Source organism: Microcebus murinus, chromosome 22, assembly GCF_040939455.1.
Source record: "Microcebus murinus isolate Inina chromosome 22, M.murinus_Inina_mat1.0, whole genome shotgun sequence".
NCBI classification, from domain to species: domain Eukaryota; kingdom Metazoa; phylum Chordata; class Mammalia; order Primates; family Cheirogaleidae; genus Microcebus; species Microcebus murinus.
This window is the reverse complement of record NC_134125.1, coordinates 11,928,502-11,951,871: the sequence shown is the minus strand read 5'-3', so window position 1 is coordinate 11,951,871 and position 23,370 is coordinate 11,928,502. Positions and strand designations below refer to the sequence as shown.

General features: G+C 50.9%; 1 protein-coding gene across 1 annotated transcript in view; it reads left to right on the top strand.

The window, feature by feature from the left end:
- NOS1 (nitric oxide synthase 1) overlaps positions 1-23,370 on the top strand; it is a 105,375-nt gene that overhangs the window by 70,491 nt on the left and 11,514 nt on the right. Inside the window, exons 14-22 of the mRNA XM_012756647.3 lie at positions 2,263-2,407; positions 3,508-3,612; positions 4,169-4,227; positions 5,217-5,318; positions 7,160-7,276; positions 11,464-11,638; positions 15,105-15,243; positions 15,668-15,746; positions 21,324-21,517. Of these exons, the coding sequence (XP_012612101.2) occupies positions 2,263-2,407; positions 3,508-3,612; positions 4,169-4,227; positions 5,217-5,318; positions 7,160-7,276; positions 11,464-11,638; positions 15,105-15,243; positions 15,668-15,746; positions 21,324-21,517 (1,115 nt within the window). The remainder of the gene's footprint in view (positions 1-2,262; positions 2,408-3,507; positions 3,613-4,168; positions 4,228-5,216; positions 5,319-7,159; positions 7,277-11,463; positions 11,639-15,104; positions 15,244-15,667; positions 15,747-21,323; positions 21,518-23,370) is intronic.

The window sequence follows — 23,370 nt, the reverse complement described above, 5'->3', positions numbered from 1 at the left end:
CCCCAGAGCGCGACACGGGTGGGCCTTGCAGGGAGGCCAGCCTGGCTCCGTTAACATGGCCCGCGGAGTCTCTGTCCCTCTCTCTCTCTCTCTCTGCTTCCACCCCCAACCTGCCCTCCCGCCCAGCTAGAACACTCCGGCAGGAATCTTCCCCCTCCCTACTGTACCGCGCATGCTCTCTGGGAGGACAGCCCTTGGCTTCGCTTCAGTTCCATCTCTGGAGGGAGAAATCTGAAACGTTAATTGCACTATTAAGTTTTGGGTAGTAACAATGGGGATTAATTATAGATGCGTTTTTATGCTCAACTCATTCAGAGGGAACCCTCCAGGTACCTTTTATTCTGTCTGCTTCTCCCCCTTAGCTTGGAGGCTTCCTTGCAGCGTACGTAGGTGGCTGCCCTATTTCTAAAAAAATAATGAATTTACCGCCAGTAAGCACCAGGTGGGGGAGTAATTAGCGATTTGTCTACACCGAGACTCCTCCTTGTTGGAACAGGGAGGCTCGCTCAAAAGCCCAGGGTACCCTGAGCCTCTCACCGGTCTGCCCCCCGCCCCCCAGCCCTGCCCGGTAGCAGGGAAGGAAAGAGCAACGGTTTGGGCTTCTCTGTTTAGCTAGAAAGAGCATGGACTTGACATTTAAACTCCCCCGGGCTTCAGTGTAGCATCTTTTACAATTCATAATTTCTTTAGATAGATATTTATTGAGTGCCTATTAGGTACCAGGCTCTGGGCAAGATCCTGGATGTGCAATGATGAAGAAACCAGACCTGGCCCTCCCTCTGTGAATCTATAAACCTCTAAAATCCCTTTGAACTCAAAGGGATGCCTGGTGACATATTAGTGGTTCGTTTCTCTCTGCATGTCTCTCGATCACACACACACATGTGAATACGAGCCCCAGGACCCCCCTGCGTGTTCACAGCTATGTTCTCTCAGTCTTTCAGCCCCTGTAACGTTGCCCGACACGCAGGCCCTCAGCAAAAATTTGGCCGACTAAGGACTGAGTGAATCTTCCGGGGCAATGCTTGGCAGCCCAAGGTTCTTTTTTTTTTTTTTTTTTTTTTGTGAAAGAAAAGTTGTCAGCATGATTTTATCGAAACGTTTTAGTACAATGTTGAAGGATCTTAAAGTCCTATACCCAAATCAATACAAGCACTTCAAATGATATATCCCTAGCTGACATTGTATTTAAGAAAGAAAAGTTATCATCTACAAGTTGACTAATTTAAGTTGCAGGCTAAACCACTTTGGTGTCTTCATATTTCTATGGCTTCCCTTTTTAGCTAGACATATGCCAAGCCCACCCCCATTCAGTAGAGTTGGGCAGGATCGATATGTTTGGTGGTCTCAGGTTTCCACGCTAGGAGCAGCAAAGATCTAGAAAGTTCCGGGACTCTACTGCTTACCGGGCAGTCTTCAATTGGCTTTGTTGAACTGGAAACATCAAATAGTTAAGGCCTGAATTTCCACTTTGTATGGATAAGTCCAGTCTAATTAGTTCATAAATGTATTCAGAAGTACTTTGAAATACAAACGTGGAGCTAGAGTGTGATAGAAACCGTCAGTGCTTGAGAGAATACCAATGCAGATTTCCTTAATCTCGGTTTTTATCTGAAGATCATTATTTTAAAACTAGCTCTGTACATTCCTAGACTTTAAATATCTTAGATAAAATGATTACCTTTTACTAAATCAACTGGCTTAAGTCCCGTCCACATGTTTAAGCTGGCACACTTGCAAAAACTAACATTTTGCTGTACCTTAAAGTGGCTTGGTAAAACTAGCTGTGGAGTACGGATTGACTATAACTAGCAAGAGTTGGCTTGAGATGTGTAAAGAGTCTATTTTGATGATATGTAATTTTTATTTTCGATAAGTGTGTGACATCTGTATTTCTTGGAGTTTGTATGCTCGTATGAGATCAAGGTGTGGTTGTAAAGACGCATATGTACACAGACCAAGGTTCCTAAGAGTAGGATCCATCAGTCAGATTACACACTGGCAAAACTAACCATCCGTTTTAACTCATAACTGATTGCTCCGGTGGGATTTAATGAAGGCGCCAATAGGGTGCCTAAACTCAGGGGCTGCAAGGATGTCTTGAAGGGACCCCCCCCCAAAGTCATCAAAGATGAAGAAAGTGTGTTCTTGCCTGTTAAATGTCATGGATCTCGGTTCTTGCCCCAAAGGACCAATCAGTCCGACGTCTTCTCTCCCTTTCTCCGTTTCCCATTTCTCCTCTCCACCCTCGTGTCCCCTCAGAGCTGTCAAGTTCTCAGCCAAGCTGATGGGGCAGGCCATGGCCAAGAGGGTCAAAGCCACCATCCTCTATGCCACAGAGACGGGCAAGTCGCAAGCCTACGCCAAGACCCTGTGCGAGATCTTCAAACACGCCTTTGATGCCAAGGTGGGTAGGGGGCCCGCTCCCCGGCCTCTCGTGCGTGGCACAGAAATACAGGAAGGGGGAGACAGGGAAGCCAACAGAGAAGAACCCTTTGACAGTGGATGAAGCCATGCGCAAAGATGCCCGTGAGCTCCCATACACACATTTGCATAAATCTCAGGGGACAGTGATGTCCCTGTCCCCATGACCCCTGCAGGAGTCCAGGAGTCCCACAGTGAAATCCCCATCTCTAGAGCAGAATGTTAAAGGGTTAATCAGAAACCATTCTGAGGTCAGTTTGGGAAGCTCTGCATGAAATGCAGCTCAATGGATTTCCTTGCTACAGGACTTCTCAGTGCCTTTAAGCTACGACGGTGTACTATAATCTTCGAGCGGTTAGAACGTAAATGTTTCCCAAATATATTTGAGCCTGGACCACTTATTTTTGGACCACTTATATTTGAGCAGGGACCACTTCGCAGCAGGGTTGCAGCTAGCGTGGAGGTTGAATTTGAAAGATAAGAGAGTGCATAAGAGAAAAAATTTGAGAATGGACCACTTATTTTCCTGGAGCATCCCAGGAGACTGGGCTGCCCATTTTGAGGAGTATTGCTCAGATGAGACACAGGGCAACAATCTTTTTCCTAAGGCAGGTGTCTCAGGCTTGTTGGGCCCAAGTGCTCCACACAGCAGCATGGAGGATCAGAGAGGAAGCTGAGCAGAGTTGCCCAGATACAGCCAGGTCATTCCCAGCCCAAATGGGGTCAGGAAGAATCCAGAATGAACTGGCTATAAGAAGCCTCCATTGAAAGCTGTCTGTACTGGCAGCCAGTCTCTTGGACCATTGCCCCAGACTCCCCACGGTCCTTCAAGCCACAGTGACCTTAGCAAGGTCCCCCGCCACCAATAAGCTTTTAGTTCTTCCCACTTGAGCCCATCGAAATACTGACACCCCTGAACTTTGGGTTCTCCTCCCAAAGGAGATAGATGGCTCAGAATGACTCACCTGTTTCCTTCCCCCCTTCTTCTGCTCCTCCATCGCTTCGTGTCTCTCCTCCTCCTCTCTCCTCGTCACCTTCTTCCTTGTTCTCCGCCACCCCGCGCCTTTGCCCCTGCCCGCCTAGGTGATGTCCATGGAAGAATATGACATCGTGCACCTGGAACACGAAACTCTGGTCCTGGTGGTCACCAGCACCTTTGGCAATGGAGACCCCCCTGAGAACGGGGAGGTGAGATGAGCACTCGCCTGTCCTAGCATTGTGGCTCCATCACCCAGGAGAAGGAAGGGGCACAGTGGGGACCCTTCCCTACACCCGATATTCAGTAGCAAACCCTTTTAGAGCCCCCAAGCCAGTGATTTCCACGTGGATCCAAGTTATGCAAAGACTGGACGATTCTAAGTTCTCAGCCTAGTGGTGTCCACTCGTTAGCTGGTCCCTAGTGAAAATTTTGTCACCTAAGCGAGCTCCTTGTTTGGAATGGACGCTCCAGTCATGAGCTTGGTGGCCCCTGGTTCAGATGAGGGACGTAGGGGCGATGCTTTTATAGAGAGAAGGCTACAAAGGGGAGTTGTGTGCTGGGGACGGGGGTCCACGCTTGCAGTCGCTTAAACAGTTGGCCCCTTGCAGTGCGTTTGCGGCCCGAGTCCCTGGCCACCCCTGCCCTCCTGGCTCCCGGGCACTGTCAGCCTTGGCCAGCCAGGACCCCAGCCTCTCAGTGCCCGACCCGATTCCAGATTTACTAACACACGTTTTTCACCTTTCACTCATCTGTTTCGGCCTCCAGAAATTCGGCTGTGCTTTGATGGAAATGAGGCACCCCAACTCCATACAGGAGGAACGGAAGTAAGTGAATGACACTTCCATGTCACCCGACACCACCTCCCAGCAACTGGAAAATGATTCTGGGTGCCTAGAGCTCCACATCTGAGTTCTGGATGGTGGTTGGGACCTAAAGTCCCTTTGTGACCGATTTTAGCTGGGGTTGGGGGAGGTCTGCGGTCCACTGGGGCTGATATTTGGTTTCTCAATAAGTCACTTCACAACCTTGTGCCTCAGTTCCTTTTTTTTAATTGGATAGAGATGATAACACCTGCTCTCACTTTCTGACGGGTAAGAATCAAATCAGAAACTAGATGTGAGCGCGCTGAGCAAATATCGTTCTTGTAATTCTCCCTGTTTTGGAAACCTGCACCCAACGTCAGCGAAAGGGGCTTCTTTCTTTCGAACTTTCCTGTGTGGTGTTCGCAGCGGGGTTGCAGCTAGCGAGTGGAGGTTGAATTTGAAAGATAAGAGAACGCGTAAGAGAAAAAATACCTGTAGTCAAGAGATATTCATGGTGGAACTGAATCGAAAGGTTGGGTTCCGAAGGTATTTGGTAAGGCGGAAAACATCTGCGGTCGAAATTACCCTGAACAGAGCTGCAGGTGCCCCGTACACCCGTAAGGTGTAGGACATATGTCGTGTGCACGCTGAGCTGCCTTTCATGAGGTCAGCTCTGTCCCCTCCAGCCTGGAGCGGGTCCCCGCGTCCTAAGGTGAGCATCAAATGCCGTAGCCGCTGGTGCTTCGAGTTCTGTGTCAGGCAGGAAGTCCCTGCTGGTTTTCTTTGTGTCCCCAACATGTTGCCAAACAACTCACATACGTTCAATACCCGGGGGACGGACAATCCCTGAGTCCCCTGTGGTCGGCCCTCCTGCTGCACCCGGCTGCAGCATCTTAGTCCTCGCTCTCCCTGCCCCTCCCCCTCCCAGCCCGTCCTGGGTGGGCTCCCAGCAGGTCTCCCCTCACCCCTCCTTCAGGGAGAGATAGGGCGCCATCCATTCTCCCCTCTAGGTACCCGGAACGCTTGCGTTTCTTTCCCCGTAAAGGGCCTCCCCTCCCCCGTGGTGACTCGGAAGTCCACGGTCTGGCTGCAGCCCGTGACAGCCAGCGCAGGTAGAGTGTGTGCACGCGTGTGTGTGCAAGCGCATGCATGCCCGATGCCCGGGCCCCCAAGGCCACATCCGGGTCTCAGGGAGACCCGGGTCCTAACCCGAGCTGAGTCACTAACTCTCTGAACGACCTTGAGCAAGTCGCTTGACCTCTGTGGGCCTCAGTCTTATCTGCCAAATGGGGAGAAATCAGCCCCGCCCTGCCCACCTCTGGGGCCTGCAGTCTGGGGAAGGGTGATAGCAAAGAGGAAAGCTTTTGGAGGAACCTCCAACCTCACACAAATACACGTGCTGTTATTTTTACCCACGACCATCAACCGTTCCTCCCATATTAACAACACGGCCACCCCCTGATAGGCTGCATGGCTTATTTGGAGAAGTGACTCAATGTGAGACTATTTTAGGGCAGAAAATACACTTACGTATATTTAGAACTTTCCTGATGCCAGAGCAAAACCTTTGAAGAATATCCCGCTCAGAAACTCTGCTGCCAAAATGCACAATTTTTTTTCTTTTCCTTCTTTCTTTCTTTCTTTCTTTCTTTCTTTCTTTCTTTCTTTCTTTCTTTCTTTCTTTCTTTCTTTTCTTTCTTTTCTTTCTTCTTTCTTTCTTTCTTCTTTCTTTCTTCTTTCTTTCTTTCTTTCTTTCTCTCTCTCTCTTTCTTTCTCTCTCTCTCTCTCTCTTTCTTTCTTTCTTCCCTCCCTCCCTCCCTCCCTCCCTCCCTCCCTCCCTCCCTCCCTCCCTCCCACCTCTCTCCTCCTCCTCCTCCTCCTCCTCCCTCTCTCTCTCTCTCTTTCTTTCTTTCTTTCTTTTTTTTTCTTTTTCTTTTTGTTTTTTGTACTCATATTTGTGTGTTGGTTTTTTGTCTTGAGTTTTGCGTTTGGGGTTTTGGTTGTTTGTTTGGTCTTGGGGATTTGGGGGGTTGTTTTTGCTTTGCTTTGTTTTGCTTTGTCTAAGAACAAAACTTACCAAGTTTAGAGGAAAACTGAGAAACTGGAATTTTTCTTTTTAAGTCTTAAGGCTCCTGAGCTGCTCATGCTGAGATTTGAGCCCAGTGACATTCTTCTTCATCTTCAAAGCAATTTAATCAAAAAGTCCATCTCATTTCATGCCAGGCGTTAGTGCCGAACATTTTTCATGCTTACTTGAAATGTGAAATGGGACAGACCCCTGAAAAGTCCACTGTCCAGTGGAAACTTCTACAATCACCTAGATGTTCTATGTCTGTCCACGGCAGCAGCCAGTAGCCACACATGGCTATTGAGCACCTGAAACATGGCTCGTGCAAGTGAGGAACAGAATTTTTCGTTGCATTTTAATTCCAGTTAATCAATTGATAATTAATTATTCAAACAGCCACACTTCGCCAATGGCTACCATAGTGAATAGCACGAGCCTCCTTCCTGGGAGCTTCCAGGCCCTGTCCCAGACCCACGGAATCAGAATCTGCATTTTAACGAGATCCCAGAATGGCACTTGTGCCCATGAAAAATTGGGAAGCAAAGAAGCATGGTCTAATGGTTCAGAATGTAGTCAGTTCTATTCCCGGCTTCTTGCTGATTAAATCATTTTGACTCTGCAGGTCTCGAGGTTCCTGAGTTAGGCGTGGCCAGAAACCTTTTAAGTACAGACAGGGCCAAGTGCAGGTGGGCGGACATCCTTGTGGTGGGCGTGGGCGAGATCAGACATTAGAGAAGGGGTCATAGCACAGGAGTGCTGCGGTTTGACTCTGCACAGGGGACAAGACTCTAGAACCAGGACTGGTGACTTGGGGATCCACCAGGGGTGCTGCCCTGGGGAGGGGACTCCCAGCCAGAGCTCTCACACTCTCTTGGGTTTTGGCAGGAGCTACAAGGTCCGATTCAACAGCGTCTCCTCCTATTCTGACTCCCGGAAATCATCAGGCGACGGGCCCGACCTCAGGGACAACTTTGAGAGTGCCGGGCCGCTGGCCAATGTGAGGTGAACAGCGGGTCAGGGGAGCAGGGGTCCCCGGGGGGCCGGACCTAGTTGCAAAGTGGGCTCTTGGTGGCGTGGAGGGGTCTCCAAGCCCACTCGTCCCTGCTCAAGCCAGCTGCACCCTGGTCGTCCAGGACCCCTCCTGCCGTGAAAACACACGCCCTGGTTCCCATGTGCCATTTTGGGTCCTTTCTGTGACTTCTCTTCCCACACACATCATCACCCAAGACTCACCGCTTCCTTTGTGCTGAAGGATATTAATCTCTACATATTGCTCAACAAGCTGCCCTTCCCAGGGGATACATTGTGCACTGTGTAGAAGCTTCTAGAAAAGCTGTCATCACAGTCCTGCTATGACTCAGTGGTTCTCAGCCCTGGATGCAGATCAAAATCCGGGGATGTTTGCAATATACCAGTGCAACCACCAAGCCATTAGACATTAATTGGTCTAGAATTGGGCCCAAGCATGGCTTTTTTTTTTTTCCTTTAACTCTCCCTAATTAACTCTAATGGGCAGTCAGATTTGAAAAATATTGGCCAATCCCTGTGTTTTCAAAAGCATAGTCACATACCATGAGATAATTTTAGAAGGCACGTGGGCAAATATTTTATATTTTAACAGTCATGTATTCAGTTTAGTGAGTATTTGCAAAGAAAGAAAACTGGGATGCCAAACCCTTGGCCTCGTGAATTTTGGTCGAGACAAGGCTGATGTGGGCAGCCCCGGAGGAAGAATGTTCAGACCTGGCCACGAATCTCTCAGTCCTTTGCTAATTGAACCTCTTCATCACTCCTCAGAGCAATGCTTAGTAGACGGTTCAGACCACTGGTTCCTACTACTGAAATAACCATCATGCCGACAAGTGCATTTTTTTAATAGACTTTATTTTTTTTTTAAGCAATTTTAGGTTGATGGGAAAAGTGAGCAGAAAGTGCAAAGGGTTCCTGTCTCCCCTCCCATAGTCTCCCCAACTATAAGCATCCCGCACCAGAGCGGTACACTTATTAGAAGTGACGATCCTACCCATCATTATCGGCCAAAGCCCACAGTTTACACTGGGGTTCACTCTCGGCCCTGCACATCCTCTGTGGGTTTTGACATCAGTCCATGTTTGAGCTCAGCTTCGAGACATCAGTTCTGGAGTCTGACACACCCATTTTTCCTTCATTAAATATATCATCGCAGGGCTTGGCCAAATGCCTGCAGGCCAAATCCCAACCTGGTACTTTTATAACCCATGAGCGAAGAATGATTTTTTTCCCAGTGAACACTTGTAATTAATTCGATGATAGAAAACATTGCCTTTGAACCCAATTAAGCAAAATGTTATCCCCACCAAAAAAGAATTCCATTCTTCTCATGAGTAGACCTGTGTTATAAAAAAAAAAAAAATTGCACCCAAGTATTATTATGGTGTTTTAAATTTTATCAATTAAAAAACTGTGCGAGAATTTTTCTTTCTTGTTATGTAGTACCTGCATAAGAGCTTCGATTTTGTTTCTTGGCCTGCAAGCATAAAATTCCTTGCCATCTGACCCCGCATATAAAAAGTTTGCCAACTCCCGATTTGGAGGCTTGAAATAGGAATTTTGAAATCACAAGGTGAAGATCGTGGTGGGAATGTGAGTGTAGCAGTAACTATGGTGTAGGTTTTCCGGTCCATCGAGAAAAGTGTTAATGAATCAGCCACCTGAACCGTCATCCATTGGTGAATGCAAGAGTTGGGAGTCTTAGTCCATTTGGGCTGCTATAACAAAATACCATACACTGGGCGGCTTGTAAACAACAGAAACTTGTAGAGGCTAGGAAGTCCAAGATCAAGGTGCCGGCAGATTTGGTGTCTGGTGACGGCCTGCTCTCTGCTTCATAGGTGGTGCCTTCTAGATGTGTCCTCACAGGGTGGCAGGGGCGAGCTAGGTCCCCTAGGCCTGGTTTACAAGGGCGCCAATCTCATCCCGGAGGGCCCCACCCCCATGACCGAATCACCTCCCACAGTCCCCACCTTACACGGTCCCCACCTTACCAACACCTGGGTGGTTAGGTTTCAATATGAGAATCTGGGCAGGGCGTGGAGGGGGCAAACATTCTGGCCATGGCATTGGGCTTGATGAGACAGAGGTTTGGGAAATGCCTTAACACAAAGTGTGACTGGTACTGGGAGGTCCCAGGTCTGCCTTGAGCCGAGGCTGAGGCAGGTGGCTTGGGGCAGGGGTGCCTTTTCCTGTCACTCCTCCAATCAGTTCATAGCTGGTTACGGTCTCTCTCCACCCGTCAGGCTGCCATCCTGAAAAAAAAAAAGGTAAAGTTTCCAGATCCAGGAAGATCATGGGTTAAGGAATGATGGGGAGATGCTGTCTAATGCCACACACTTTTTTTTTTTTTTTTTTTAGACAGAGTCTCGCTTTGTTGCCCAGGCTAGAGTGAGTGCCGTGGCGTCAGCCTAGCTCACAGCAACCTCAAACTCCTGGTCTCAAGCGATCCTCCTGCCTCAGCCTCCCGAGTAGCTGGGACTACAGGCATGCGCTACCATGCCTGGCTAATTTTATATATATATGTATATATATTAGTTGGCCCATTAATTTCTTTCTATTTATAGTAGAGACGGGGTCTTGCTCTTGCTCAGGCTGGTTTCGAACTCCTGACCTTGAGCAATCCACTCACCTCGGCCTCCCAGAGTGCTAGGATTACAGGTGTGAGCCACCTCGCCCGGCCTAATCCCACACACTTTATTTGGAAGGCTCTGGGGCCCCCAGGGAAGGAGGGCAGGAAGGAGCGAGACAGTCAAATGTGCATGCCAGAGGAGTGGACGCTAAGCCGTCATGTGATCAGTGAGACACCTGACCCCCGCTGAGTTCACTCGCCAATGATAGACAGTCCCTTCCCAGCTTCCCTTCCTCCCCCCATCTCCATCTGCCACCATCTTGTCCCCATCATCCTAACAAAGAGCTTCGGGGACAGCTCCAGACCCTGGATGCAGTAGCTTACATAGCCCCACCCCTCGGCTGGTCTAAGGTGACAGTCTACGGCAGGACACTCTGCCCTTGGAAAGAAGTGCCACGGTGGGGTGTTCTCGTCCTGCCTGTGGACCTGTTGCTCCTGCCCCTGAGACGTCCAGGGCCACAGCCAAGACCACGCCCTGGGAATGTGGCAGGAGGCTCCTGTCTCTAGGACGGTGACCTAGCAAGAAAGGGCCATCGAGGACACAGCCCTCCTCTCCCCGTCCCCCATTCAAAGTGTCCCCAGCTCCACAGAGAGAAAAATCTTCCGCTAGTTCATACACCGACCCTTTTTTGGTGGTCTCTATGCAGAGAGGTGGGGAGCAGGTTAATTTCTCAGACATCACAAGGCGTGGAGCCAGGACATTTATCACCCTTTCGTCCCCTTTCAGAAGAACCTGTTTACACTGCAGCAGTCGAGGTGTCGATGACAAGTTCTTCTGGTCTGTTTGTTTATACGGGTCCCTGAGGACCACTATGTTGTAGTTTCCTTACCTTTGTACTTAAAGCCAACCTCATATGTCACCCGCTGCTAACATAGACTGATTTCCCCAGTCGGTCCAGCAGCCAGTGGTTGCGGGTCATCGCTATCTCCAACCTGTCCTCTTTAGAACCAGCTAGAATTTTCTCCTGACACCTGGAAGACACCAGAAGAAATGGAGAAGAGGCCTCAAGAGCTCTTTGGTTTAAATACAGCCTTCCACAGATGGGCTTGGGGTTGCCTGGCCACCAGCAGCCACGCACAGTCCTTCCCGAGACACCAGATACATTAGTTTCCTCCAGCTGCCGTGACGGAATACCACGTACCCAGCGAAGAACCAAAATTTATTTTCTCATAGTTCTGGAAGATAGAAGTCCAAGATCATGACGCTAGCAGGGTTGGTTTCTGGTGAGGCCTCTGCTCCAGGCCTGCAGACAGCCACCTCCCTGCTGGACGCTTGAGAGACAGGGAGAGAGCAAGCGAGTACACAGGAGTGAGCTCCTTTTCTTGAAAGGGCACTAATTCTACAAAATAGGGCCCCACCCATATGACCTCATTTAACCTTAATTAGCGCCCTAAAGGCCCTGTCTCCAAATACAGTCACCCAGGAGGTTAGGGCTTCAGTATATGAATTTTCAGGGACGGAGTTCAGCCCATAACACCTGACACCCCGCGGCCCCCTCGCACAGACCTTCTCTCGTCCCCTCGGCAGGTTCTCCGTGTTCGGCCTCGGCTCACGCGCCTACCCTCACTTTTGTGCCTTTGGGCATGCGGTGGACACCCTCCTGGAAGAGCTGGGAGGAGAGAGGATCCTGAAGATGCGAGAAGGGGACGAGCTCTGCGGGCAGGAAGAGGCATTCAGGACCTGGGCCAAGAAGGTCTTCAAGGTAACCTGGGTCTCAGAGACGCGGGGGCGGAAGTCCTGCTCCCCGCGCCCACCAAAGACAGAACCTGAATCCTTGAGAAAGACAAGGGGCCGGGCGCAGTGGCTCGCGCCTGTAATCCCAGCACTCTGGGAGGCAAAGGTGGGAGGATTGCTTGAGGCCAGGAGTTCCAGACCAGCCTAAGCAAGAGCGAGACCCCATCTCTACAAAAAATAAAAATATTAGCCAGGCGTGGTGGTGCATGCCTGTAGTCCCAGCTACTCGGGAGGCTGAGGCAGGAGGATCACTTAAGCCCAGGAGTTTGAGGTTGCTGTGAGCTATGATGATGCCACTGCACTCTACCTGGGCAACAGAACAAAACCCTTTCTCAAAAAAAAAAAAAAAAAAAAAAAAAAAAAAGAAAAGAAAAAAGAAATGAGAGAGAGAGAGAAAAGGAATGAGAAGAAAGTTGAAAGAAGTCCATGTATCCAGCTTCTTTTAACAGCTCATAGGGGTTTTGTGGCCTTAAAATATACATTTCCCACCCAAAATCCAATGCCCTGCATATGGGCAAAGAGTCTATCCACAAAAAGTATTATAGAGTCTTGGAATTTCAGGGCTGGGAGGAATCTATCCCTCACTCACATCTGGTAGACAAGTACACAGAAAACACAGAGCTGGCCAACCAAACCACTTGCCATGCCTCATAGAACTGTAAGTCAGGTCTCCCCAACCTGTCTACCTCGACAAGCGTAACCTTCTTGTGCCAGATCTTCACTGACCAATCTGGTGGCCACTGCCACACATGGCTATTTAATTTTAAATTTCCATTAATTAAAATTAAATATGATGAATGGAGAAATGAAATGTGGTATGTCCATACAATGGCATATTATTCAGCCATAAAAAAGGAATGAAGCCACGACATGGAGGAATCTCAAAAACATTATGCTAAGTGGAAGAAGCCAGACACAAAAGACCACACATTGTTGGATTCCGTTTATATGAAATGTCCAGAATCAGAAACTCCATAAAGATAGAAATCAGATTAGTAGTTGCCAAGGGCTGGGGGTGGGGAGTGAGGTAGGAAATGGAAGTGACTGCTAATGGATGCAAAGGTTTTTATGAGGATGCTGAGAATGTTCTAGAACTAGAGAGTGGTGGAACAACCTTGTTAATGTTCTGAATAGCAATTCTTAGGATCGTTGAAGTTGAAGAACTAATGAGCTTGACCAAAAAAGAAAGAAAGAAAGAAAATTGTACACACAGGCATCCAGACATTCAATGTATTCTGCCTTTATATAATTTTTAAAATCTTTAGAGAAAGATGGATAGGAAATTCTAAGGTGTTTACTTTCTTTTTAATGTTAAAGCTCTACACGTGTAGATTTTAGAAATACATGACATTATAGAATAACATGTGAAGTAGAAGTTAGGTCCTAAAGGGTCAATAGAAAATAGGATCTGTCCAGCATACCAAAGGCACTCAAAAAATATATAGGATGGATAGATGCATGGAAGGGAGGGAGGGAGGACAGATGGAAGGGTAGATGTGTAGCTGACTGGGTGGCTGGACAGGTAAGTGTATAGATGGATGGGTGGGTGAATGGAAGGAAAGAAAAGAGGGAGGGAGGAAATAAAGGAGAGGAGAAGGAAGGAAAGAAGGAAGAATGAGTGGATGGAAGGATGGATGGGTGGAGGGATGGATGGGTGGATAGATGGATGGATGGATGGATGGGTGGGTGGATGGATAGATGGGTGGATGGATGGGTGGGTGGATGGATGGGTGGGTGGGTGGATGGATGGGTGGATGGGTGGGTGGGTGGATGGGTGGGTGGGTGGATGGGTGGGTGGATGGATGGATGGGTGGGTAGATGGATGGATGGGTGGGTGGATGAATGGGTGGGTGGATGGATGAGTAGATGGATGGATGGGTGGATGGGTGGATGGATGGGTGGATGGATGAGTGGATGGATGGATGGGTGGATGGATAGGTAGATGAGTGGATGGATGGGTGGTTGGATGAATAGGTAGATGGATGGATGGATGGGTGGGTGGATGGATGGATGGATGGATGGATAGGTGGATGGGTAGATGGATGGATGGATGGGTGGGTGGGTGGATAGATGGATGGATGGATGGATGGAAGGATGGATGGGTAGGTGGATGGGTAGGTGTATAGGTGGATGGGTGGATGGATGGATGGATGGATGGATGGGTGATGGATGAGTGGAGGGAGAGATGGGTGGATGGTTGGATAGGTGGATGGATGGGTGGATGGATGGATGGGTGGATGGTTGGATAGGTGGATGGATGGATGGATGGATGGATAGATGGATGGGTGATGGATGAGTGGGTGGATGGTTGGATAGGTGGATGGATGGATGGATAGATGGATGGGTGATGGATGAGTGGGTGGATGTATGGATAAGTGGATGGGTGGATGGATGGGTGGGTGGATGGATGGATAAGTGGATGGGTAGATGGATGGATGGGTGGATGGATGGATGGAGAGGTGGATGGATGGATGGAGAGGTGGATGGATGGATGGAGAGGTGGACGGATGGATGGATAGGTGGATGGGTGGATGGATGGATGGAGAGGTGGATGGATGGGTGGGTGGATGGATGGATGGATGGATGGATGGATAGGTGGATGGATGGATGGATGGATGGATGGATGGATGGATGGATGGATGGATGGATAGGTGGATGGGTGGACGGATGGATAGGTGGATGGGTGGATGGATGGATGGATGGATGGATAGGTGGATGGGTGGATGGATGGATAAGTGGATGGGTGGATGGATGGATGGATGGATGGATGGAGAGGTGGATGGATGGATGGATGGATGGATGGATGGATGGATGGATGGATGGAGAGGTGGATGGATGGATGGAGAGGTGGATAGGTGGATGGATGGAGAGGTGGATGGATGGATGGAGAGGTGGATGGGTGGATGGATGGAGAGGTGGATGGATGGATGGAGAGGTGGATGGATGGATGGATGGAGAGGTGGATGGATGGACGGAGAGGTGGATGGGTGGATGGATGGAGAGGTGGATGGATGGATGGAGAGGTGGATGGATGGATGGAGAGGTGGATGGATGGATGGATGGATGGAGAGGTGGATGGATGGATGGAGAGGTGGATAGGTGGATGGATGGAGAGGTGGATGGATGGATGGAGAGGTGGATGGGTGGATGGATGGAGAGGTGGATGGATGGATGGAGAGGTGGATGGATGGATGGATGGAGAGGTGGATGGATGGACGGAGAGGTGGATGGGTGGATGGATGGAGAGGTGGATGGATGGATGGAGAGGTGGATGGATGGATGGAGAGGTGGATAGGTGGATGGATGGAGAGGTGGATGGATGGGTGGGTGGGGGAGGGGTGGGTCAGGGGAGGGAGATGTGCCATGAGTTGGAGCTACTGGGAAAGAGACCTCTTGGCCGAAAGAGGTCATCGAGAGCCCCGCGCCCGCCACAGGCAGCCTGCGACGTCTTCTGCGTGGGGGATGACGTCAACATCGAGAAGGCCAACAACTCTCTCATCAGCAACGACCGCAGCTGGAAGAGGAACAAGTTCCGCCTCACCTATGTCGCTGAAGCTCCGGAACTCGCACAAGGTACTTCCCGCCACCCTCCTGGGGCACTCATGACGGCGGGGAAAGGGAGAGGTGGGAGGCCTCCCCCCAGAAGGCGCTCAGAGAGCACGGGCCTGGCCGCTCTGGCCCCCTGCGGCGCGGCGACTGCGCGGCTGCCGCCCCAGCTCAGTAAACCGTGTGCGGGGAGGAGTCTCTTTCTGCAGGAACACACTGTGGTCCCCCGAACCCTCCTCTCCGCAGCTTGGTGCACCCAAATTTGCTTCTCATTCTGCATTGTCCGCGACCACCCCACCCGTCCCCGCCAAGCCCGCCTGACCCCTTCTCCCCCGTCTCTTTTCGCCTGAGGGCGCTGGAAGCGGGAGTGGAGTCTGCAGAGGGCTGGGGGGTTTACGCACGGCCGTCCCGTCGTGCATCTCAGGAAAGCCCGTTGCTCCTCTCGCCGCAGGTCTGTCCAACGTCCACAAAAAGCGAGTCTCCGCCGCCCGGCTCCTCAGCCGTCAGAACCTGCAAAGCCCTAAGTCCAGGTGAGGACGCGTCGGCTCACGCAACCGCCCGCCTCTGTCCCGGATGCCACCGACACTGGGGGGGGGGGCGACTCGCTCGCCCCAAGGACTGGCCTCCCGTTTCCCGGCCGTTGCAACGTGCCTTGGGGGCCCCGGGTGCTGCCGCGTGGCCTCTGGGTTTCCTGCTTTTCCTTTTCCACGCTGCGACCCGGAGGCGTGGTGGGAAAAGGAGGTGGCGTTGATCAGTGTGGAAAGAGGAGAGAAAATGGTTTTATGAGCAGTTTGGAACGGTGGACCACGCCCCTGTAGAACTGCTGAATGTCCACTGTACTACAGCATCTTAGGCAGCAATCGCTTGGCCATGGAGTGCCGGAAAATGGCCACCCAGACTCCTCTTAAATTCCTTTGGGATGACGGGGGGCTCACTACCTCACAAAACAGCCCGCTCTGTGTTTTAAAGTCCTACTTGTTAGAAATTATCTTAATATCCAACATAACCAAACCTCTTAATAGCTGATATAAGCGTGTCTCCCTAATGCTTCATGTGAAACCCAGTTGTGCTCTATGGTAACACCCAAAACAAAGTCACTTCTCCCAAAGGAAAGACCCACAGACAGCTAATGACACCGACCGATCCCCCTCGTGGGTCCTCATTCCTCCAAGTCATGCCTGCTAAGACCTGAGTCCCCGAGCTTTTGGCTTTAGTAAAAGGGCACGGTCCGTCCCGCTGCAGGTGCCGTCCCCAGACCTGGTCCCAGGGCTCTGACAGCCGGTCTGTCCTCCCACTACGCTGTCACGTCCTCTCAAAGTGCTCAAACCACGTCTGTCCGCCCTCTACTTACAGAAGTGAGGTTTTTAGCACTAATGAAGGTCTCCGCGTGGATCCCTGTTGAATGGAATCCTTTTCACTTTGCAGTTACCCCCACGAAGATCTTTTGAAAGGTTGATTGTTTGCATGGCGTAGTGCAAAGAGTGGGCTCCGTGGGTTCTGACCCCTCTCTGCCACACAGCAGCTGTGTGGCCTTGGGCAATTCACTCAGGCGCTCTGAGCCCCTGTCGCCTTGCCTGTAAAACGAGAATGACCAAGTATAAAGATGGCTAATGTGTATCTAGAGCAGACATCCTCAAACTACACCCCGAGGGCCACACGTGGGCCACCTAGCACATTTATCCGGCCCGCCGGGTGTTTTTGCCGCTGCTGCCTGTCCTGCTTAGCAGCTGACTCGTCCCGGGCCCACAGTGCGCACTCTCCAACGGTCTGAGGGACAGGGAACTGGGCCCCCTGTTTAAATAGTTTAGGGACCCCTGATCTAGAGCTTTCTACGTTGCAGGCACTGTGCTTGGATGGCTCAGGATTTGAGCCACCCAGGATGTAGGGACTGTTGTCATGGATGTTTTAAATATGAGAAACGACAGTTAGAAAATGCAAGTGACTTCTTCAAGGTCACGCCGACCCGGTTGTCTGACGCCAAAGTCAGTGCCAAATGGCTACACAGATGGCCTCCACAGCATTGCAAGGCTGCTGCTGTATTAAGGACAAGGGACATAAAGCCGTTAGCCTGTCACAGATGCCCGTCACTCTTCCTGAGCCGCCCCAGCTTCATGTCACCTGCAGACTTAGTGTGCGTGTTTTCTATGGAGCCTTCCAGACCTTTGATAAGAGCGACAACAGCACAGAGCCCCGGGGCACTCGTGTTCTCTCCCGGATCCTCAAACATGAAAGGAATGGCTTGGGGAAATTAATCTCTTTGAATAATTAGCCAAATGCAGCATCCAAACCACAACGACCTCTGATACAAAGACCTCTGATACAAAGCGGGACTCTGTGTTTGATTATACATATCTCACTTTCCATTTCTGTCCTGCAAAAGGTATGACTTACGTAGCTTTAGAAGAGAAAGCCTAAGAATCTACTGGCAATTTCTTATAGCAACAAACTAGGAAAGGCTAGTTTATAAAAATTATGCCCTAAATCAGGGGTCCTTAAAGTTTTTAACCAGGGGGCCAGTTCACTGTTCCCCAGACCGTTGGAGGGCCGTTGGAGAGAGCGGCGCACATTCCACGCATGCGCACTGTGGGCCCGGGGCGAGTCGGCTGCTAAGCAGGACAGGCAGCGGCGGCAAAAACACCCGGCGGGCCGGATAAATGTTTTCGGAGGGCCGCATGTGGCCCGTAGGCCGTCGCTTAAGGACCGCTGCCTAAATCATAATCAGCAAGGAAACTTGCAAACGTTTTGATTCTAAGTTAAACCAAAATCCCAAGATCAGCCCCCACCCACCTCCGGGAGAGGCAACTAACTCTTAGGTGAGGGTCTAAAGTGACTCGCAGGAGAATGATCCCAATAAGGTTAGGAACTGGAACATTGTATTATAAAATCGGTTACGCATTAGCACAAAAAGGACCAAATCATACCTAGGTGTTTATCTCTTCTAAAGCCTACTCTGTAGCACTACCCATTTTCACACTGAATACCATTTCCAGCTTTATAAGGCTTATTAAAAAAAAAAAAAAAAAAGATAATTGAGTAGAAAACCATGACTCTCCCATTTTCTCCTGCCCAAGGCCAAAGTTGGACTGTTTGGCCCAGGAGGCCATAACCGAGATATCACTCATCACCCCACGAGGGGCCCTTAATGACGAGCAAAGTGCTTGAGAGGGAGGATGCAGCCTTTTGAGGGTGATCCTTGCAAATCTTAAGAGAAAAGTGACCACAGCCACCATCACCGCCTGGAAATACATTTTCTGATGTACGCAAAACAGTTAGCAAAGGATACAGGAGAGAGGGTATAATGGAGCGCTAATGGGTGGGGTGTAGGTAATTAATCCTAGACGTTGGGAGGAGGGAAAACGCTGGGTTTGAGGGGAACCTCTAAGGGAGGGTGGGGCTTAGACAGGCGGAAGCAAGCAGGGGGTCCAGGAGGAAGGACCAGCAGGAGCCAAGGTTAAAAGAGGGCCTGAGCACCAGAGTGCCTTGCAGAATGGTGGATATTACAGTGGGGAGTTCTTGGTGGGGGGAAATGCTTACTTCTCACCTCCCTGCAAAAGAGATTGCTTCTCTGAAGCCTTCCCCGCCTCAACAGAGGACATCAACATTTGGCTTCAGCCCAAACCTCCCAACTTGTCTTCTTGTTTCTTGGCTTCCGCCTCAAAGATCCATTTTCTAAACAGCAGCCAGATTCCCCTCTTTCCTGCCCCAGGGCCTTTGCACATGCTCTGCCCCCTTCCTGGAACACCATGCCTGTAGATCGTTGCGTCCCCACTTCTCCCCATTGCTCAGGTCTCTGCGCAAGCGTCAGATCACCAGAGAGGCCTCCCCGACCGTCCCATCTGATGGCAGCCCCTGCCCTACAACCTGTCACCACCCACCCGTCCACACCACCAACCCCACCGGAGATGTTTTAAGTGACTCCTCCGGGAGAACAGGACACTTGGTCATCCTTAGCCCACACTCCCGCACCAGTGCCCAGTACAGTGCCTGACACGCGATACAAACGTGTCGAACGAATGAACCGTGTTGACTCAGATGGCTCACAACTGACAGTATTGCCTCCTTTCATGGAAGAAGGACGATTAGCTTTTTTTTTTTCACCGTTTAATGGTGGAGGTTAGCAGATTGTTCTTTGATCTGCGAACCTGTCATTGAACCACCGCCAAGTATGTGTGCATACGTGTGTGTGCATGTGTGTGCGTGTGTGTGCATGCATGTGTGTGTGCGTGCGTGTGTGTGCGTGTGTGTGCATGTGTGTGAGATGCTTCCCTACGTGGATATAAACACATCCCACGCAGCGGACGCCCTGGTGGAGAATGGGATGTAGCCCCAGGCTGGTGCTGTCCCACCACTGCCCTGTTCCCCCTCTCCCTGTACTTCTCAGTGGCCCATATGTATCCCAAGCTTTGAGAAGAAAATTAATAATTTAAGAATCCTACACTTAGAAACGCCCAGCAGAACTGAGATTTAAGACAATGGGTTTCGGGGCCAGAGCTAGTGCGTCAGGGGCCCGGCAAAGCATGGAGGACCAGCTCTCAGTGCGGGACCGCGTGGCCGTGCCGTGCCGGGCTCCCGGCCAGCGACCTGCAGAGTCCCCTGTTTAAACTCCAGCAGGGCCGAGCCTGGGCCCCACCTGCCAGCCGCCCTGCCCCTTAGCCGCGGGACCACCCTCTGCCTCGCTCAAGAGGACTTGAGGGGAGGTGGCCGTGCTCGTGAGCCAGCTCAGCAAGGTGGGACCTCCGCATGTCTATTCTGTGCAGATCGTGATGATCTGGGAAGAAAGGGGGAATTGATTCGCGGGCCTTTCAAAGGCTCCTTTCGAGTGTGTGTGGGGGGGGGGGCTCCCAAATTAGAAGCCCCACAGCGCCCCCTGCTGGCCGCCGGCCTGGGCTCAGCCCCAGCCTGTGGCCAGTGGGAGGTGGTGACGTGTCACCGCCCGGTGTGAGCTCAGAGAATGGATTGCACGAGTCGGTAGAATTTATAAGATCAGTGCCCCACGCGGGGCAGAATCTTCCCAGGGAAAGAAAGCGGGACCCCAGCCCCCCCCCACACTGCCACTCACAATTATGGTTGTCAGATTTCCCACCACACTAAGGGCGGGGGTGCCTTGCTTCAAGAAAATACTTGACACCCCCAAATGATGTGCCAGCTCAACCACTTTTAATAATGGTGGCTATTTGCAGCACAAAGGGGCTCTCGGTTGTGCCAGAAACGCCTTTCAGTAGCGAGTCCCATTGGTCTATTCAGGCGTTGATTTACATACCACAGAGAATATGGAAACTTCATGTTGAATATCAAGCATCTCTAGCTGCTGAAACCCAGTTGGCAGCGAAGAAAGAGCAGAGCTGAGAAGCAGCCGTAGCTCAGAGGGTGCAAAGGAATTCGATGTACCAAGGCGTGATCTGTCTCATTATGTGGAGTGCAGAGTATCCACCAAAACGGTAAAAGGGACCAGTACAGTCCCCTTCTGAGAGTTCATTCTGGAAGCCTTGTGGTTAGCACAGGACTCCTGAACTTGAAATGCAAAACTCCATGCGAAAAAGTGTGACCCGGCTGGCGTAAAGGAGATTCCCTCTGCGGTTTTCTTTCTAGGTCTCTCGATTTTGTGATGTTGGTGGATTTATGCATGAGAGGAACCTGAGCTTAAGGCCAGGTCTTCTTTCCCCTAAACCGTGATAGTGTGAGGATGCCTGTTGCCCAAGGGGATGAGTTTGAAATGCCTAGGAGAGATAGAATGTCACAGTTTGGGGACACCACTGCCCGTGGTTCTGATGGCGTGCTAGTCCCCAAGGGAGCCCCTCTTGGTGCTGAGAACGGGGTGCCGGAGTCCAACACAAGGGAGCAGAGGAGGAGGGAGGGCGTGGCTCTGTCTGATGCTGTTCCGATGATCTGAGTGAGCCCTGGGACGTTGGATTTGCAACGAGGACTTCGGGGGTGACCCTGATACAAGCCTCGCTGTGGAGTGATGGGGGCACGAGCTTGGTTGGCACAGGCCCCAACCATGAGGACGGAAGGAGGGGAAGTGCAGCCACCAAGGAGGGTCAGAGGAGCACAGAAAGGGAGCGATGGCTGGTGGCCCTGGTCCTATCGCTCCCCCCAATTCCCAACAGCCGATCCACCATCTTCGTGCGGCTCCACACCAACGGGCACCAGGAGCTGCAGTACCAGCCTGGGGACCACCTGGGCATCTTCCCCGGCAACCACGAGGACCTGGTGAACGCCCTGATCGAGCGGCTGGAGGACGCGCCCCCCGTCAACCAGACGGTGAAGGTGGAGCTGCTGGAGGAGAGGAGCACGGCTCTGGGTAACGCGCCCGGCCCGGCCCTTCTCCAGGGGGGCAGAGACTCGGGGTGTCTGGGGATGGGGGGAACGGGTCTCCTCCCCCCAGTCACCAACCCGGGTGGGAGAGCGGGTCTCTGTCACTTCCACCTTAAGAGGTTGAGCACTCCCCCTTTCTCCTGGGTGACCTGGCGACCTTGGCCCAGCTCAGTGGCTCTTCATTAAGAACAAGGGTTTCCACCAGAGCGGTTGCTCACGCCTGTAATCCCAGCTCTCTGGGAGGCCGAGGCGGGCGGATTGCTCAAGGTCAGGAGTTCAAAACCAGCCTGAGCAAAAGCGAGACCCCCGTCTCTACTATAAATAGAAAGAAATTAATTGGCCAACTAACATATATATATATATATATATATATATATATATATAAAATTAGCTGGGCATGGTGGCGCATGCCTGTAGTCCCAGCTACTTGGGAGGCTGAAGCAGGAGGATTGCTTGAGCCCAGGAGTTTGAGGTTGCTGTGAGCAAGGCTGACGCCATGGCACTCACTCTAGCCTGGGCAACAGAGTGAGACTCTGTCTCAAAAAATAAATAAATAAAAATAAAACAAAATAAAATAAATAAAAAAAAGAAAGAACAGGGGTTTCCACCTTCCTGCATCAGCTAGATGCTGATTTTAGCGGTAGCCACTCTTCTTATTTTCTTTATCGCCACCACCCCCAAAAAATCTGCGTTCCCCACTGCCCACCAAGCGAAGGACAGCTGAAGGCTCATCCTGCCTCCTCTCAGCATCGAAAGGTGCTATGTGATGCGCGATGGCCGACTAGCAATGGAGCCCACACGCTTGACCTCGTTAGATCAAATTCCAGGCTGTTTAAGTGGCCTTCCTTGACGTTCATATGGAAGAACTTTCACAGGCAAATGGGTCTCAGCGCCTTCATCTCAGTAAGCACAGGGCTCGGGGACAAGGCACTGCAGTGGCCTTGCCTGGCAGCGTGGTACCATGACTGTCACATAGGGGCCAGAGGGGACAGTCAGGGCGGAATGTGAAAACAGTATGATAGTCAAAGCCCTATTCAAAACCCCTTAGGAAGGCACCACTTTGCAGACACGATCTTAATAAATCCAACCCAGCCCGTCCTTCCTCTGTGTCGAAACACAGCTGCTTTTTTTTTTTTCCTTTCTTTCTTTCTATTTATTTATTTGGTTGGTTTTTGGGTTGGTGTGTTTGGGTTTTGGTAGAGACAGGAACTCCCTGTGTTGCTCAGACTGGTCTCGAACTCATGGCCTGAAGCAGTCCTCCTGCCTCAGCCTCCCAAAGTGCTGGGATTACAGGCGCGAGCGACAGTGCCTGCCTGAATCGGCGCTTTTCATCTGGGGCTGAACGCCTGATGCAGGAGAGCCTGCTGCTTAGGGGCCGAATGGGATGGAAAGCACACAGAGGCCGTGCAGTGTAGCAGTTAGAACACGGTCTGAAGCCAGCCTGCCCGACTTCACACACACATGAGCTGTGTGACCTTCGACCGGTTCCTTCCACTCTCTGTGCTTCCATTTTTCTCCATGGGGATGGGAATAGCACCCACGACCACCTTGGATCGTTGTGATGATATAACTGAGTTGATAATATAAAGGACTGAGGATAGCACTTGGCGTATAGAAAGTGCCAGATGAGTATCGGTTAGCCATGCTTGTCATTCTGAACATTAGAATCCACTGGGGGGGTGAGAGGCTCACAACGGAAAGGACAGATGGGATCAAAGTAGACTCACATCTCACGTGCAGTCGGAGGCTCCCCGCGTAGCACACCAGTGGACTGTCTCGAGCTATTGGGATACGTTAATATTTTTCTCCTCCTTCCACGTTTATTTTTGAATGTGTAGA